The 18,485-nt window shown below is 40.4% G+C and overlaps 1 protein-coding gene across 1 annotated transcript in view; it reads right to left on the reverse strand.

Moving 5' to 3' along the window:
- The window catches only part of LOC140065935 (uncharacterized), a 122,308-nt gene that overhangs the window by 84,631 nt on the left and 19,192 nt on the right, over positions 1–18,485 (reverse strand). Inside the window, exons 10-17 of the mRNA XM_072113495.1 lie at positions 5,514–5,729; positions 5,334–5,438; positions 5,112–5,256; positions 4,467–4,681; positions 1,952–2,167; positions 997–1,103; positions 229–382; positions 31–130 (exon numbers count right to left, since the gene is read on the reverse strand). Coding sequence (XP_071969596.1) covers positions 31–130; positions 229–382; positions 997–1,103; positions 1,952–2,167; positions 4,467–4,681; positions 5,112–5,256; positions 5,334–5,438; positions 5,514–5,729 — 1,258 coding nt within the window. The remainder of the gene's footprint in view (positions 1–30; positions 131–228; positions 383–996; positions 1,104–1,951; positions 2,168–4,466; positions 4,682–5,111; positions 5,257–5,333; positions 5,439–5,513; positions 5,730–18,485) is intronic.

Genomic DNA, 18,485 nt, shown 5'->3' on the forward strand with positions numbered 1-18,485 from the left:
CAGGGATGTACATAGCACACAGGAGCTCACCCTTCTCTGCAAGGTTGGCAAACACCTTGCCGTTCCAAGGGATTAAATGTTCCTGGAGGACAAGGTTGAGGAACGAAGGTCCCAAGAGGGCAGAAGTGTCCTCAAATGCAAGATGTTCACAGTAAATATAACTGAGCCAATAACAATTAATACTTATATATCCTAATTCTTGATAGGTTATGAAAATAATGCCATTACCTGCAGGGCATGGACCTCCCATAATAGTATCTGAGAATAGCTGAGGAGAAACAGAAGATAAGGTACAGTAGAAACCCTTAAAACATGGCCCATTAGGCACCAAAAGGGCGGGAGAGTCGCAGTAATGTCCAGCAATGCATGGAGAACATTCAGCCTATGACAAAGGACAAAACGTATATAGTCAGGTTCCAAAGAACGTTTCTTTCCAGATACAGGTGAAATACATTAAGACTGGTGCCAGTTTTGATATTCTCCAGCCAGAATGAAATAGCTGGCAGGTTTTACCTTCCTCAGTTCTAACCTCACTCAATTTTCCAGTGATTGTATTAATAAATACTTTGTAAAAATTGAAGTTCAAGACGGAAAACTGTCTCTTGTATGAGAACAACCATTTTTAATTTGTGGTGTATCCTTTACTTATTTTCTGGATTCAGTGGTGGATTAGAATATGGGCAGTTTGGGTGGCCACCCAGGGTCCAAGACCTCGAAATCACCCACTTAATGTAATACTGCCCTAGAGAGATAATAAAGATAGAGACCTCCAGCCCTGAAATCCTCATACATGTTTGCCGGCTCTTGACACACATTCACATTCCCGCAGAACAGAATGGAGGGGAACTACTTGAGGGGGCTCAAAATTTTCATATAGCCCGGAACTACGGCAGCCTAAACCCACCCTTGTATGGTTTTCCAGTTAATAAGGCAAATATTAACCATCAGTTTGATAAGACATGGAATATAAGTATCTTAAAACTCAATTCATCCTACCTCTGAATGCAGCTTTATTTTTGAGCTGAAGGTACCAGGTGGGCAGGGTATGGGAACTACACTGCCCCGGGGACAGTAGTGCCCATGTGGACAAGGACCAGATAATCCTAATCACATATAAAATGGCAATATTAATATTAACATATATTAGGAAAACTGGGAATAGATATAGACATAAATAAACGTCTTTTTTCCATTAAAGGTGTTCTTCCACATTGTTACATAGTTTATACAATTGAAAAAAGACACATGTCACTCAAGTTCAACCAATGCAGGGTATTGGAGAGTTTTGCAAGATATTTAGGGTTAACAATAGTATATAAAATAACTGTCATTGTTTCTTAGATGTAAAAAGGCATCTGACCCTTCTTGAAGCTCTCTGCTGTCCCTGCTGTGACCAACACCTGAGGCAGGCTACTCCACAGATTGACAGTTCTCAGAGTAAAAAAGCCTTGTCGCCGCCAGTGATTGTTTTCTCCATATGGAGACAGTAACCCCATGTCTTTTGATTCGATTTAACCTGGAACAATTTTCCACCACATTTTTTGTTTGGACCATTCATATATTTATATAAACTAATCATGTCCCCTCTTATCTACCATTGTCCTAATCACCTGTAAAACATCAATATATGGCGCACATTATTAGCTTTCCAAACAGACCTTTCCCTTTTCATAATTATCTGTCATTTAATCATATTTCTATATTTATGAAAATTAATATCTAATTACATAAGGGGTGTGATCATGTCTGCTGGCTTTCCTCTGTTTATGCTGCCAAAGCTTCCCAGTAACTCCCTCTTTAGCGAAAGACAAACTATTGGGCTACTCTATAGACATGGTATGGTATATAAATGGAGAAAATGTTACATTTGTCTCAGTTTATCATCATGTGTTCTACTGATCATGAATTACTCCAGTGAAGACACAAAACATGACGTCTCTATAAATTATACCTGCATTTTCTTCTGGGTCTGGCCGCTGAGACCCAGCCAAACAATAGTATCCCTCTGCACAGTCTCCTGTCACACTGCTAGAGTTAGGGAACATGCAATATTTGCCTCCATCACATACTCTGCAGCCAGCAGCATTCTCCAGTCCTAATTCTGAGCTGTATGTTCCAGGTTGGCAAGGCTTCCAGTCCAGACTGGTGCCCTGTGGACAATAAAATCCTAAAATGGATACAAGAACATAGACCTGTTAAGGGTTGGTCCGTCTGTGACCACCATGTTAAATTGTAAAAGGTGGTCTTGCTATGGAGGTAGTATGTAGTACCGATGCTGAACTGTAGTGCTGCAGGGCTGTACAGCAAATTATTTTATCATGTTGACTTTACAGTAACCATCACTGCATTCTGAAGAACACAAGCTATGATTTCTGACTCCAAACAGGGAGTTCCAGAATTGTTATTTTTATTTTTTTGCTCTGAATCCTACAGAATGCATCTCATGGCTATATAGAGGGCGACAACTAAGATTAACAGCCAGATAAAAAAAATTGTACCCACTAACTGCACCAACAGATTACTAAATTACTTAAATGACTTAAATTACTTACAGGATATAACATTATAGGATGTGAAATGCAAATTGTGTTCAAGGTGTAATGCTGGAAAGGAACAGCTTGGATAGACAAGAAAGAAAGACAAGGGCAATAAGTACTAAGGTTAAACCCCCTTCCCAGATCTCCCTACCTGACAGCCCAGCCTACCCTAAGTGGTAGGTAACAACTGGTTGACATTCCCTAGATGTGCCAAAGTGCAAACACATACTAAGACTGGATAATACAAACATAAAAAGAGTAGTCAGAACCAAAGGGTCAAGGAATGGAAATTACAGAAATCATTAGTAATGCCAGCAAACTCCAAAAAATACTTGTATCAAGCAAGAGGCAAATAGCAGGAAAACCTTATAGTGTATATACAGTACAGTATAAGATAAATAATGTCATGTAACCTATGGACCCAGGTACACATAGCTCTGGAATATAATGGAGACAGGTTATGTACTGTATGCAGGGGCACGTCAATAAGCAACTGTACATGCCGGTACAGTCATGATAGAGATGGAGCATCGCAGGGCTCCCTGTGCATGTCATTGTCCACTACACAAGTTACACTACCTGTGTTATAGAGAACAGCATTTGCACATTTGCACATGCAGACAAATTTTTTTGTGAAGCTGCCGCACATGGGAATACAACATACTGCTGTATTATATTAGTTATATTCTTGTACATTCGGGCAATATCATAGAATGCAGAATTGTATTAGTTATATTCTAATACATAGGAAGCAGTATTACAGTACAGGCGGTCCCCTACTTAAGGACACCCGACTTACAGACAACCCATAGTTACAGACAGACCCCTCTGACCTCTGGTGAAGCTTTCTAAATGCTTTACTATAGTCCCAGACTGCAATAATCAGCTGTAAGGTGTCTGTAATGAATATTTATTGATAATCCTTGGTCCCATTACATCAAAAAATGTTTAAACTCCAATTGTCACTGGAGCCAAATTTTTTTTTGTCTGGATCTACAATTATAAAGTATACAGTTTCGACTTACATACAAATTCAACTTAAGAACAAACCTCCAGACCCTATCTTGTACGTAACCCGGGGACTGCCTGTAGTTATATTCTTGTACAAAGGAGCAGTAGTACAGCAGTTATATTCTTATACGTAGAAGGTAGTATTATGGTAGTTATATTATTGTATATGGAGAGCAGTATTATAGTAGAAAAGGGTATGGAATCCAGCACGCTGTACCAATGTTTTATGCAGTATTATAGTAGTTATATTCCTGTACATAGGGGGCAGTATTATAGTAGTTATATGAAAACAAGGCAAAAAATATATTTTGGTAACAGCTCACTCCTCTGCAGTGTTCTTGATGTGTAGTTCGGCTGGGTGCACGGAAAGTCCCTGTAACTGGTAAATAAAAATAGAGTAAATCTTGTTTGTCTCAGTTACAAACAAGATTTACTCTATTTTTATTAATTTATCTACCTGTACTTTCAATTCTTCACAGTATGCAACAGAGTTAGCCGTTAACACACACCCCACCGGGCGTGTCACTTCCACGCCGGAAATCTGCTTGTGAACATGAGTCCTCTTTACCATTTAAACCTCAAGCGGACACAAGCAGGGCAGGTATGATTAAGGACTAAACATGAGGTAGTCCGAAACGCGTTACCTTTGCTTATTTTTTGTCTCATGTTTTTTGTGGTTGTTTTTTTCGTGTTTCCATGTTTTTCACTATGTATATTTTTTAATAAGAAGAAAATTAAAGTTGTCTACGATGTCTTAACAGCGATTCTTCACTAACATTTTTTTCGGATGCTGGATCTCCCGCCCTTCTATGCCTTTGCTCCCATTATAGTAGTTATATTCTTGTACATAGGAGGGCAGTAATATAACAGTTTGTGTGTAACCCTGCCAAATAAAATAGAAGTGGATTATGTATTTACCTTTTGGACAAGGCTGGGGGCTAATTTCAGGCACACAGTATTTACCAGCAGGACATGTATTACATTCAGTGGCTCTGCTCTGTGCCATGTAAGTGCCAGGAGGGCACAAGATGGGAGCAGATGATCCAAGAGGGCAGAAGTGTCCTGGTGGGCAAAGCCCCCCACCAAGACCATGAGTTGGAGTTGATGTTTGAGCTCCACCTGCACAATAATACCTAAAAAGTTAAGAAAAATTAAACTCCATTTTTAATTCCATAATACAGGACGGATAATAGAAACAATGTGAGAAACTAATCCACAAGTACATAATTTTGCTCAGTGACTCTCAAATTACTAAAACCTAGATAGATAACCCTATAATTACAATACAGAATGGTTATCCATATCAGTATAGAAATCATTCTTTCCTCTTAGTACCAATCCTGGGAGTAAAAACTTTGTATTGACCATTTATTTGCACACTCATCAGGTCCCCCTTAGCCATCTTTTTCTATGGAGGTCATCACTGTATCCACTGGAGGATTGCCTGGTCTCTGATGAGCTTTACACACATACTAGGGAAATCTTACACATGAAGCCACATATTTCTATAGACATTTCTATCCACTTTGTAAGTGAAGGAATGAGTAAAAATATCAGACTCACCCAGGTGCACATTGACCTGATGGAGAGGTAAGACCAGAGTTATTGCAAAAGTTTCCCCCTGGACAAGGCCTACATTCATGCCTACTTCCTAGACCTTCTGTATCTGACCAGGTGCCAGCTGGGCAGGGTTGTGGTAAATGCGATCCTAAAACCAAATCACAGAATCATTTTATAATAAGATAAAAAAAATGTGAATGTCATATATAGTAGCATGAAGCAGACCTTCTGGGCAGTAGTGTCCTGGAGGGCAGATGTCACCAGAGAACCCATCATGTGGCTGTTTATCTACGGCCCCTTCTTTACACCAATATCCTGAAGAACAGTTTCCTACAGAAAATGTCAGAACACTTAGTATACAATATTCATAGCTTATAGGTACATATACACATCATTGATATTTACCTGTAGGAACTGTCTGTCCCACTCCTTTACAGAACTTTCCTGGTGGACAGAGTACACATTTTGTGATACTGGATGCACCAAAACTGGGTCCATAGGTTCCTTCCGGACAGCTGTGTTGAGTGGCAAACTTTGTCCCAGTGGGGCAAAAATTCCCTTTAGGACAGATGAACTGTGTGTAATCGCTGACAGGCTGCTGCCTCATCTCACAGAAGAATCCTTAAGTCCACAGTGAAAAAGAATTATGGATTTCTCAGAATCTTAAAGGTGTTTTTCTGGAGTGTGAAATAACATTTGGTTTGCAAGTTTACTTACCCACCTCTAGTTGACTTACCAAGCTCCTTCTCCTTGTCCAGCATCACAATGGTCTCCTGGTCTTAAAGAATCCCAGACAGGACATTACTTATTTTTTGGGAAACCACTGCAATGTTTGAACTGGGAGATAGAGTAGGGTGAGTGCAACTTTTTATGGTTCCCCCTGTACAATTCCCCGGGGTTTCTTCTTTTTTTGGTTCCCCCTGCACAATTTCCCAGGTTTCTGCTTGTTGACAGTGAATGGAAAAAAAAATCTGGTTTACATCTTCAGATATAAAAGCTGTTTGTATCATGTTTAACGTTCATTATAGCAGGGCTCTATAAATGGAATCTGCTGGTAGTTTTAGAAATTTATGGACATTGTTAGGTTGCAGCTATATAATTTGCTGTATAAAAAAAAAAGAAAATGGCAAGCTACTAACTCCTAGCCAATACTTGCAGATTTCTGTATTGGTAGTCTCTTAGCATACTTTTTTGTATTGGAAGTAGTGGTGGAGGTGCTTGAAGATCTAACAGGGTTTTTTCCCTGCTCAATGTCCTCAGGTCGTATTGAAATTGAATGGAATGGACTGGATACATAGAGCTTTACTATGTTTCTGGCTGCTCTAGCAGCCAATCTGCCTCCTGTGGATTTTGCTCTGGGTTGCTAACAGTTAATTTAGCTGAGATGGACAGAATCCTTCCATTTACATTTCTACCCTGTTGGTCTGCCTTATCTGGCCCAATCTTGCCATTTCAACCTTGCTGCAACAAGTCTTACTGGGAGATGGCTTCTGTTATTCTTGACTTCTGCATTTTGGATTCCATGATCCTTTATCAGTTCTCTGACTATCCATTTGGTCTATTGATTCTGTACTGCATTATCCCAAATTTGTCAACTATTCTTCGATGTTTTTCTTTTTTTTGTCACTTTGATGCTGGAAGGGAAAGCCGAGCAGTTGTTATCTACTACTTAAGGTAGGCTAGGGGAATTAGGTAGGAATAACTGGGAAGGTTTAGCCTTGGGGCTCACTGTTCTTGTCTGTCCTCACCGTGTTTCTGGCATAGAAGCCTTGAAATAATTGAAATTCCTTTTGCACCAGCTTTATTTCTCATTTTATTATTATAATAATTCCTTTATTAATATAGTGCACACAGATTATGCAGTGTTACACAGAGCTTGCTAGATCAGTCCCAGTCCCCATGGGGCTCACAACCTAATCCCCCCTAATGTTTGAAGGACCCGGTGGAAACCCATTCAAACATGGAGAGAACATACAAACTCTTTCCAGATGGGATGGAACTATAGCCCAGGGCACCAGCACTGCAAGGCTTTAGTGCTAACCACTAAGCCACCCTGCTGCCCTTAGTAGAATCTTGATATATCTGGTGTGGATGGAAGATAGGCAAGGTTTCCTTCTTTAACCCCTTAACGCTGAAGCCACTTTTCACCTTCCTGACACGGACCATTTTTTAAAATCTGACATGTGTCTATTTAAGTGGTTATAACTTTGGAACGCTTTAACATATCCAGTTGATTTTGAGATTGTTTTTTCGTGACACATTGTACTTCATGCTGGTTGAGAAATTTAATAAATATATTTAGTATTTATTTATGAAATAAATGGAAATTTGGCAAAATTTTTGAAAAAAACAATGTTTTCCAAATTCAAAATTTTCTACTTTTTGGAAAGTTGGTCATATCACTAAAATAACTTGATAACTAACATTTTCCATATGTCTGCTTTAACTTGGCATCATTTTTCAAACATCTTTTCCTTTATTTTGGATGTTAGGAGGCTTATAACTTTAGGTGCAATTTTTCAGATTTTCACGAAAATCATCAAAACCTACTTTTGGAGGGTCAATTTAGTTAGAAGTGACTTTATAAGGCCCACATGACAGAAACCCCCCACAAATGACACCATTTTAGAAACTACACCCCTCAAAATATTCAAAACAACCTTTGGGAATTTTGTTGACCCTTTGAGCGTTTCATGAGCATGAAAGATAAATGAAAGTGAAATTAGAGAAATGTAATTTTATCTTACTATAGATTCATTGAACACTAAAATTTGCACCTTCACAATGGGTTAAAAAGGAAAATGCATTTTACAATGTTGAGGGCAATTCCTCCTGAGCATGCCAATACCCATTTTGTCACTGTACCCTGCTGTACGGGCACAGGGGGGCACTTGGAATGGAAAGAGCGTTGTTTCGTTTTTGCAGGGTAAATATGGCTGAAAAAGTTTACATGTGTCAGGATGCATTTGGAGAGCCATAGTGGTACCAAAACAGAGGAAAGCCCCAACATGAGACACCATTTTGGAAAGTACACCCCTTGGAGAGTTTAGCAACGTGTAATTTGTGTATTTTCCCCAACAGGTGTTTGATTCAATTAGGCCCCAAAAGGGAAAAAAGGTGAACATTTTCTCAAAAAAGTCACTTTTACCCCAAATTTTTGTAAGCCACAAGGGATAAAAGATGAAACAACCCCATAAATGTGTAAAACTATTTCTCCTAAGCACAGAACTGCACCACTTTTGCATATAAAGTGTTGTATGGGTGCAAAGTAGGGCTCAGAAGGGAAAGAGGGGCTTTGGCCTTTTAGAAGCCAGATTTGACAATCATCCTTTACATGTGTCAGGATGCATTTGGAGAGCCCTAGTGGTACCAAAACAGAGGGGAACCCCAACAAGTGTCACCATTTTGGAAAGTTCACCCTTTGGAGAATTCAGAAAGGTGTAATATGTGTATTTACCCCTACAGGTGTTTGCTTCAATTAGGTCCCTAAAAGGAAAAAGGTGAACATTTTCCCAAAAAAGTCACTTTTACGGCTAATTTTTGTATCCCATAAGGCATTAAAGATGAAACAACCCCAAAAAATGTGTACTAGCATTTCTCCCCAGTATAAAATTGCCCCACACATGCAAATAAAATGTTGTATGGGTACGCAGTGAAGCTCAGAAGGGAAAGAGGGGCGTTGGCCTTTTAGAAGCCAAATTTGACAGACATCCTTTACATATGTCAGGATGCATTTAGAGAGCCGTAGTGGTACCAAAACAGAGCGGAACCCCAACAAGTATCACCATTTTGGAAAGCACACCCCTTAGAGAATTTAGCAAGGTGTAATATGTGTATTTGTCCATAAAGGTGTTTGATTTAATTAGGACTTAAATAGATAAAAGGTGAACATTTTCTTATAAAGGTCATTTTACTCCTAATTTTTTATAGCCACAAGGGATAAAAAAATGTAATAACCCCTCAAAATGTGTAAACCTATTTCTCTCGAGTGTAGAAGTACCCCACATGTGTATATAAAATGTTGTATGGGAGCACAGTAAAAGGAAAGGGGAATGTTTGCCTTTTAGAAGCCAAATTTGACAGAAATGTTTGACATGCATTTGGAGAACCCTAGTGGTATAAAACAGATAAGAATCCGAAAAGTGACCCTAATCTTTGAATGCACACCCCTTAGAGAATTTTGCAATGTGCAATATATGTATTTGCCCCTACAGGTGAATGATCCAATTGGGCCCGAATCATTAAAAAGGTGAAAATTTTCCTATAAATGTCACTTTACCCCTAATTTATGTAAGCCACAAGGGATAATATATTAAATAACCCCAAAAAAGGTGTAAAACTATTTCTCCCGAGTGTAGAAGTACCCTACATGTGCATATAAAATGCTTTATGGGCGCACAGTAGAGGAAAAGAGGGATGTTTGTCTTTTAGAGGCCAAATTTGCAAGAAATCCTTCACATGTGTCAGGATACATTTGGAGAGACGTAGTGGTACCAAAACAGAGGAAAACCCGAAAAGTGACCCTAATTGTTGAATGTACACCCCTTGGGGAATATAGCAAGGTGTAATATGTGGTGTAGTGTAATACACGTGGTGAAATGAGCATTTTGAACATATAGGTGGTTTCCAAATATGATGTGCAATGGAGTCCAAGATGGAAATTGCAATTATTTCTGGAAAGTTCAGTGCCCGTTATGTGGCGCCCCTTATGAAATAATCGAGGGGTATAGGGAGCAACGGGACATAACAGTTGTTACAATTATTCATTTTACCGAAATTAATTCACAATAGGTTGGGCGTGAATTGTGAATGTCTAGTGTATAAGGAGGTAGAATATACCAGGGGACCAACTAAACTTTTGTCACTCTGGAGTTGTCGCAGGTCTCTTAGTAGTATGTAGTGTCCATCCTTACTTCTCTTTTGGAACAGACTCTTTATTGAGTCCTACCATTAGAAGCAGCAGAATTCACCGGGAAAATGCTGTCCTGGCAAAACACAGGAACATCTAAACCAGAGGTACTGGGGCCCCGTCCTTCTTGTCCCAATATTAGTTTCCTAATATCTTCCTCTTGAAAACAGAGAAATGATACGGCAGGACATGCACATTGGAACAGCTCGTAAGAGTTGTACAGCGTAATCTGTACAATGTGCATGGCCAGCGCTTTTGTACCATATCTTGGTTTTTCGTAGGGAAATTATCGCCAAGTGTTGCTCTTATTCACCCTAGCGATGCCCATTGTGAAGAATATTGCTGCTTTTGGCTGGACCATATCGACCAGCAAATAGCGGCAAACATGGACAGAGGGGGGCAACAAAACCCCTCTGGACCGCAAGGCAAAATTGGTGGCTGTCAGGAACAGCCGCCACCCTGCCCCGATCACCGTGTCTATAGACATGGTGACCGGTATTACTGACGTCATAAGTAAATTCGCTGCTATCGGCTCGTCTGAATTGATGAGCCAGTAGCAGCGATCATGAACTGGGGGTGTGGGGGGGGGACGTAACCCTTCTGGTCCATGGGGCAGGATGGATGGCTGTCAGGAACAGCCGCCGTCTTACCCCGATCAGTGAACAGCCGCCGTCTTACCCTGACCGGTGTTGGAAAGTCACTACCCGCCGCACCGTTCTATAACAACGCTCGTTGGGAATAGGCTATACAATCTTTATTTATTTTTTAAGCAATTTAAACAAATAAGGGCTTATTTTTTGCGAGACGAGATGCACTGTAAAAAAACCCTTAATTTTAGTGGGTTTTTAGCTTATTGAAGAAATTTTATTAACTTTTTACGTGTGGAGGAAAATAAAATCATCAATTCTTGTTTTGGATTTTTAGCATTTTTTGGGGGGGTTGTTCACTGTAGCATAACAATAATATATTATCTTTATTCTACGGATCACTACGATTACGGTGATACCTCATTTATATAGTTTTATTTAAATTTTTCCAATTTTATTGAAGGAAAACTAGAATAGAAAAAATTGCATTTGTTTTAGTATTGCCATTTTTATAGTGGCATAATTATAGTATTTTTTGGTTTACGGAGCTGGTTGTAAGCTTATTTTTTGCGTGACAAGTTGCTCTTTTTATCGGTATCATTTTGGTGCTTGTAACTTTTTCGGATCACTTTTTAGAACATTTTTTGTAAAGCAATTTGATAAAAAGTTTTAATTTTTGGCAAGTTTTTTTTTTTTTTTTTTTACCACGTTCACCGAGCGGGTCCAATTATGATTAGGATTTATTGTACAGATTGTTACGGACGCGGCGATACCAAATAAGTGGGTTTTTTTTGTGATTTAGTGTTTTTTATACTTTATTACTTGTGTAAAGGGAAATGTGGTGTTTGGGGGGACTTTCACTTTCTTTTATTATTTATTTTTACTGTAAAAAACCTTTATTTATTTATTTTTCCTTTTTTTACATATACTGCCATCTAAGCTTGAACAAGTGATCTTCTGATCACTTGTTCAAGCTTTTTTACAGGTTACACAGTGCAATACAGATGTATTGCACTGTGTAATGTAAGACACTGAGCATGCTGCGCATGCCCAGTGTCTTACAGCCGGGTCCTGCCAGGAGGCACGGACCCGGCACCGAGAGGAGGATCGCGCAGCCCCGGGCACCGGCAGTCCCGGGGCTGCGATCGGAGGAGCGGACCCCCCCGGTAAGCGCCGCGGGGGGGTCCGATTGGCATTTAAATAACTTTAAATGCCCCTGACACGCCGCGGTCAGCGCGACCGCGGCGTGTTAGGGGTTAACACCCGCGATCGGAGAAATCTCCGATCGCGGGTGTTAGAGGCGGGTGTCAGCTATAACATATAGCCGACACCCGCAGCTTCTGGCCCCGGCTCCGTTCAGGAGCCGGGGCCAGAAGCTTGACGTAATAGTACTGCATTTTGCGGGAACGCACCTCCCGCGATGCAGTACTATTACGTCAAATGTCGGGAAGGGGTTAAGTTAGCATGATTTGTTGACTAGATAAGTTTGATGTAATTTGAGAGGCTATATGATATAGAAACCACTTTATTGACCCCATTTTATAAACTGTACCCCTTAAAGAATGTCAAACAACTTTTATGAAATTTGTATACCCTTTGATTGTTTCACAGGAGTTAAAATAAAATCCGGTCCAATTTTTTAAAATTTTCAATTAACGGCTAAATTAACGATTTTTTTCTCCGAAAATGTATACGTTCTCAGTGGATAAAATACCAAAATGCTCCACAAAGTTTGATATCCAATTTCTCCTGACTATGCCATTACCATATATGTGTTGGCAAACTGCTGTACCGGCTCACAGCAGGGTATAGAAAGAAAGGAGCACTACCAGGTTTTTGCAGATTATTTTTCTGTTACCATGATACATTTCAAGAGCCCCTGAGTTAGCTGACCAGTGGAAACCCCTAAAAAGGACCCCATTTTGTAAACTGAACCCTCCACAGATTTTATCAAGGTGTATTTGGACCCCACAGGTGTTAAAAAATTAAAGCTAATGTGTGGCAAAAATGATTCCCCCATTTTTTTGGTGTCCACAAGGGGCAAAAGGAGAAATTGCACCACAAAAAATTGGATGTAAATGTGGATATAAATTTCTGTAGGGACACACAGCAGGACTTGGAAGGGAAGAAGTACTGTTTGGCTTTTTGAAGCAACTTGGACCAAAATAGTTTTCAGTGGCCATGATGCATTTGGAGAACCCCTGAAAAACAGTGAAATCCTCCATAAAAAGACCTAATTTTGGAAACGACATTCTTCACAGATTTATCAAAGTTAATTTCCTCAAAAATTAACTTTTTTCCCATTTTTTTTTTGTTGTCCACAAAGGGCAAAAGGAGAAATTGCACCACAAATATTGTTCAATAATTTATCCAGAACACATAAATGCCACTCAAGCGGATATAAATTTCTGTAGGGACACACATCAGGCCTTGTAATTGAGGAAGTGATGTTATGTATCAGGGCAGATGGGTATAAGGAGGTGGTAATCAGGGTAAATATATTATAACGGAAACCCAAGTGAATGATTGATTCTGAAGCAATCTTTCATGCAGAGACCAGGTTTTCAGGACAGCTGTCACATTGATAAGTCATGTCCTTCCTTTTCCCCATTTTGTAACAGACGTCCTCCAGTTTGGGGTACCTCGCCAGGGAAATGTTGCCTTGGTACAATACAGGAGACATCAGAGGTACTGGGGCCCTGTCCTTCTTGATGACTAATTAAGAGGACCTTAATCACCACCTCTTGAAAGTGAAGAAATGATACAGCATGTCCTGCACATTTGTATAGCACATAGGAATTATACAGTGCCATATGTACAATGTGTACGGCCATCTTTTTGTACCACACTTTGGTTTTTCTTGTAGCAGTGTATGGCTTCAGCACCTGATCCCACCCATGTACTTATTGTAAGCCAGGATGCAGTCTGGCTTGGGAGCAGTGGTGGTGGTAGCTAATACAGGGTGGGGCTGCTGGTGTCTTTATGATTTGTGGTCAAAATAGGCAGATCCCTCTTATCAGGGTCTTAGGGAGGCCTCTCTGGTTTCTGCGTACAGTGCCACACTCTACAGTACCCCTGGAAATGAGAGACTTAAAGAGTGGAATGCTGGCATAAAAGTTATCCACATAGAGCATTTAACCCTTATCCAGCAGTAGGTGCACCAGATCCCACACAAGCTTCCCAGTAACTCCTAGGACAGAGGCGGCATTCTGGGGGGCTAATTTGTGTGTCTTTCCCTCATAAACCCTAAACCTATGGGTGTACCCTGTGGTACTCTTGCACAGCTTGTACATTTTAATGCCATACCATGCCCTTTTGCTGGGTGGATACTGGCACATTCTTAGTTTTCCTCTAAAATGTACAATTGACTCATCTACATAAATTTTTCAGGGTTGTAGGCCTTGACAAACTTAGTGCTAACGTGATAGAGGATTGGCCTAACTTTGTGACGACAGTCAGCATCACTGTAGTGTAAAAAATTTTAGAAGCGTGAGCAAGTCATTACTGTGCGGTAAATAGGAGTGATGTTGTCTTAACTCTTGACAATGTCCATATGTAACATAGCACCCCAAAACATCATCATTCCTATCGCATCTACAAGGGGTCCACCTAGCTAATGATGATGTTGGGTTTTGTGCCAAAAACTGTTGGACATACAAATTTGTTTGTGCCACCTTTTAATTTATAAGATCCTCAGAGAAAAAGACTTTGAAAAAGTCAATTTCTGTGGGGCCTTCTGTCTCAAAATGTATTCCTGAGCTTCCCATGAATTCATGAATGGTGGAATCCATGCAGGGTCACTTGGGGGCTGGGGAACATCCTCAACCGTTGGCCTGGGGAACCATCTGGAGGACCCCTTATCACTGGATGTGGAGGAGGAGGCAGATGAGAAATAGAGGAATAGGGCACCCCCCCCCCTTCTGAATAAAAGTCGGATGCAAGGAAGGCATATGCCTCCTCTGCTGAAAAGGATCTTTAGGATGTATGGGCCATTTTTCTATTGGGAGGGGGTATGTAAATGTTGTGCTTTGACACCTGTAAAGACTTTATCCAAGTGGATGTGTATGTTGTGATTCAACAAGTGTATGGGAACCAGTAACACTGTAGTTTTATTTTAAACCAAAAAAAGACCCGTGTAAAAAACTAATAGAAAAAGTTACTGCAGTAAAAAATGGTGATTTTCACAACGCACACAGGGAAGTACGTATGAAAAAAAATAACTACAAGAAAAAAAAAGCAACAGAAAAAGAACAAAGACTCAAATTAGCCACACATACACAGGGAGAGGGGGGGGGGGGTCTGGAACAGGGATTTAGGACAGGGATTAGGACACTGAGTATGCAAAAAATCACAAACAGCAGCAGCTCTGGAACTAATAGCTATGGAGCACTCACCAATACAGAATACCACCAGATGCCACCTAAGATGCCAACTGCAGCAATTTCTAGCCAGACAAAAAAGAACTGGTATCTGGACTGGTATCACACACTGATCTGCACGCTGTCCCATACTAGAATGCAACAGCAGGGACAGCAGTAATCTCCCCCAGATCACTGTCCGTTGTTTTCTGGATTTGCTCAGCTTTCACAGGTATTTAACAGGTGTCTGAGCTCGGATTGTGTCGCACGTGTTCGTTTTTTGGCCCAGCTGCGCTTGCCATTAAGCAACAGAAATCGGGGGGCATGCCGTTGGATGGTCCGACTGATTCGGACTGAGCGCAGGGTTTAAGTTTAAAATTGTGTCACAACCAATGCACTTACATGCACCAGGAAGAAAAAGGTGAACCCTGGCAGACATGGCAGGAGAGTGTATTTTCATCAGACAATGCACTTTCGGTGAACTATGTGCCCCACAGTGATCATTACAATGCAGGCCGTAATGCGGTACATGCAGGAAGTACATGCGGTACTATTGCGTCCAATCTTGGAAAGGGATTAATCAAATGCCAACTTGATTATCATAACAAAAAAAATTGTGTTTGTTGTTTGGGTTGTATTGATCCCTTAAAAATGTATGCCCTACAATTTCTTTTATATATCCTTAAAAAGAGTCCCCGGTGTTGTGCCAATGTCCTTCTTTACATCATTTTCTCTTTTCTTTTTAAAAATTTGTGTGGTTGGGGAAGTGTTTACCATTGTAAAAGGAAAGGGGGACCTGGCACACCCGATTGCTAGCATTAGTATTTGCCTGAGGCTGCCGCTCGGACTTCTACACCTCTGATGATGACTTAACCCCAATCTGCCAATCCAGGCTTCCCTCTAGGTGAACTTACTTCTTCCTGTCTAGACCTCATAGGGATTTTCTTTTCTTTTTGTTGTTGCCTTCTCCTCTACTACCTGAAGCCTTCATAGGAAATGTTAGGTAAGTACCCCCCCCCACACACACACACACACCCTCCCTCGGTAATAACTGGAAATTTATTTAAAGGATCCATTTTTACTGCTCCATCAAGGAATCACAAAGCTGCATTGAGATCTGACCTCCTTTGGGTCCCTTTGTTTAGAGAACTCCTCCCCTTTTGCCCACATTGTCTCACTCATTTATGGTCTTCTACTTCATGACTATACCCTTTCTATAGACTCATCTAAGGAATATATTTTATGCAATAAATTCTCCATTTCTCTGGGGGCACAGACCAACTTGGTCAAGGTTTTCTGCAGTCCTCCACTCCCTTAATATACCAGGGGTGTTTTGGATGTGTAGTGACACAAGGAACAATGCTATAGATTTGGTGGGAATGCCCTGCCATTAACTTTTATTGGTGCTCAATGGTGTTTCTGATCAAGTCTATCACTGTTTTGTCCATCCAGAATGACCCTGAGGCTTTGCTCATTGCCCCAGGCACTATATGAAGCCTCTCCAAAAAACGTATTAGTTTGTACCAGTGGAAATCCTCTGTCTATCCCACTATCTCAGAATGGTTCCTGGGGATGGTATGCTGCAACATATGGAGGAACATAATGGCTTATGAGGGACGGCTTGTTAAGGAGATCGCACTGGTTTCGAACGCCATCTTGACTACTGTCCGCGATCTTAGATACAGCAGACATGTTCCCTGACCACTGTCCAGTTAAATTCATAATTCAACCTTCAGTTTTTTTATTTAAAGTCTGCCTGTAAGGATTTCTCCTTGACACTTGTTCCTCCTTGTTCCCTAGCATTGTTTATGATTCTGGAGTCCGCTTATCTCCTTCTCAGGAAATTAATATAAACAATATCTGTGTACAAGGTTCCTGAGACCTGAGCACAATTAATTAACCCCTTAACGACTTGGCCTTTTTTAGTTTTTTCACTTCCATTTATCACTCACCAACTTCAAAAATCTATAACTTTTTTATTTTTCCACTTAAAGAGCTGTGTTATGGCTTATTTTCTGTGTAACAAATTGCACTTCGTAGTGACGGTATTTAATATTCGATGGCGTGTACTGGGAAGCGGGAAAAAAATTCCAAATGCAGTGAAAATGGTGAAAAACCACATTTGTGACGTTTTCTTGTGGGCTTGGATTTTACAGCTTTCACTCTGTGTCCCAAATGACATGTCTACTTTATTCTTTGGGTTGGTACGATCATGTGGATACCAAATTTGTATAGGTTTTATAATGTTTTCATACATTTAAAAAAATGAAAACCTCCTGTACAAAATATTTTTTTTTTATTTTGCCATCTTCTGGGGCCAATAACTTTTTCATACTTTGGTGTACGGAGCTGTGGATAGTGTCATTTTTTGCAAATTTTGATTTTCATTACTATAATTTTCAGGACTGTGCGACCTTGTGATCACTTTTTATTAATTTTTTAATATTTTTCAAAATGGCAAAAAAATGCCATTTTCGACTTTGGACGCTATTTTCCATTACGGGGTTAAATGTAGTGAAAAAACATTATCATATTTTGATAGATCGGGCATTTTCGGACGCAGCGATACCTAATGTGTTTATGATTTTTACTGTTTATTTATTTTTATATCAGTTCTAGGGAAAGGGGTTGATTTGAATTTTTAGGTTTTTTTATTATAATTTTTTTTTTTAACTTTTTTTTTTTATTTTTACTTTTACTATTTTTCAGACTCCCTAGGGTACTCTAACCCTAGGTAGTCTGATCGATCCTATCATATACTGCCATACTACAGTATATGTGGATTTTACTCCCCATGCATTACAATGTGCAATTAGCACATTGTAATGCATGGGTTAAAACGAAGTAGCCTCGGGTATTCGGAACACCCGAGGTTACCATGGCGACGGATCGCCGCTCCCCGTGACGTCATGGGGAGCAGCGATCCACGACAAGATGGCGGCGCCCATGCGGCGCCATCTCTTTGAAGCCGCCGGCGGCGATCGAGGTGAGAACACCCGCGATCGGTGCTAGCACCGATCGCGGGTGTTACTGGTAAGCCTTTGCTGCAATATGCAGCAAAGACTTACCGGCTATGGAGAGGGCTCGGCCCGCGAAGGGGGGAAGGGGTTAATTGTTTTTTTTTCCAGAATGTGCTGATGACCAATAATTTTACAGTATACTATTCACGCCCCTTTGATGACTCTTCTGTCTGTGATATTATGCATTTGAGAGATTAAAACTAAGAAATTGACGTGTCTTGGTTTTATGTTAAAGTTTTGATGAAAGGGTTAATTAGGACTCACCTTACAAAAGTCAAGAGGGCTGTTGGGGCCCTGCATAAAAATCCCTATCAGGCTCTAAAGAAAATATTGCATGGTCTGCACCCCGTGGATCTTCTTTCTATCCTCATCAGCTTATAGACAATCTGCTTAGATAAATTGTTTTGTGTGAGTAGGATGGCTTCACCCTCCCTCGCTCTCCTACCCATTCTTCCTCTGTCTCCAGTTCTCCTTCTTCCCCACTATCTATTCTTCCTCCCTTC

Source organism: Engystomops pustulosus, chromosome 6, assembly GCF_040894005.1.
Source record: "Engystomops pustulosus chromosome 6, aEngPut4.maternal, whole genome shotgun sequence".
Classification (NCBI taxonomy): domain Eukaryota; kingdom Metazoa; phylum Chordata; class Amphibia; order Anura; family Leptodactylidae; genus Engystomops; species Engystomops pustulosus.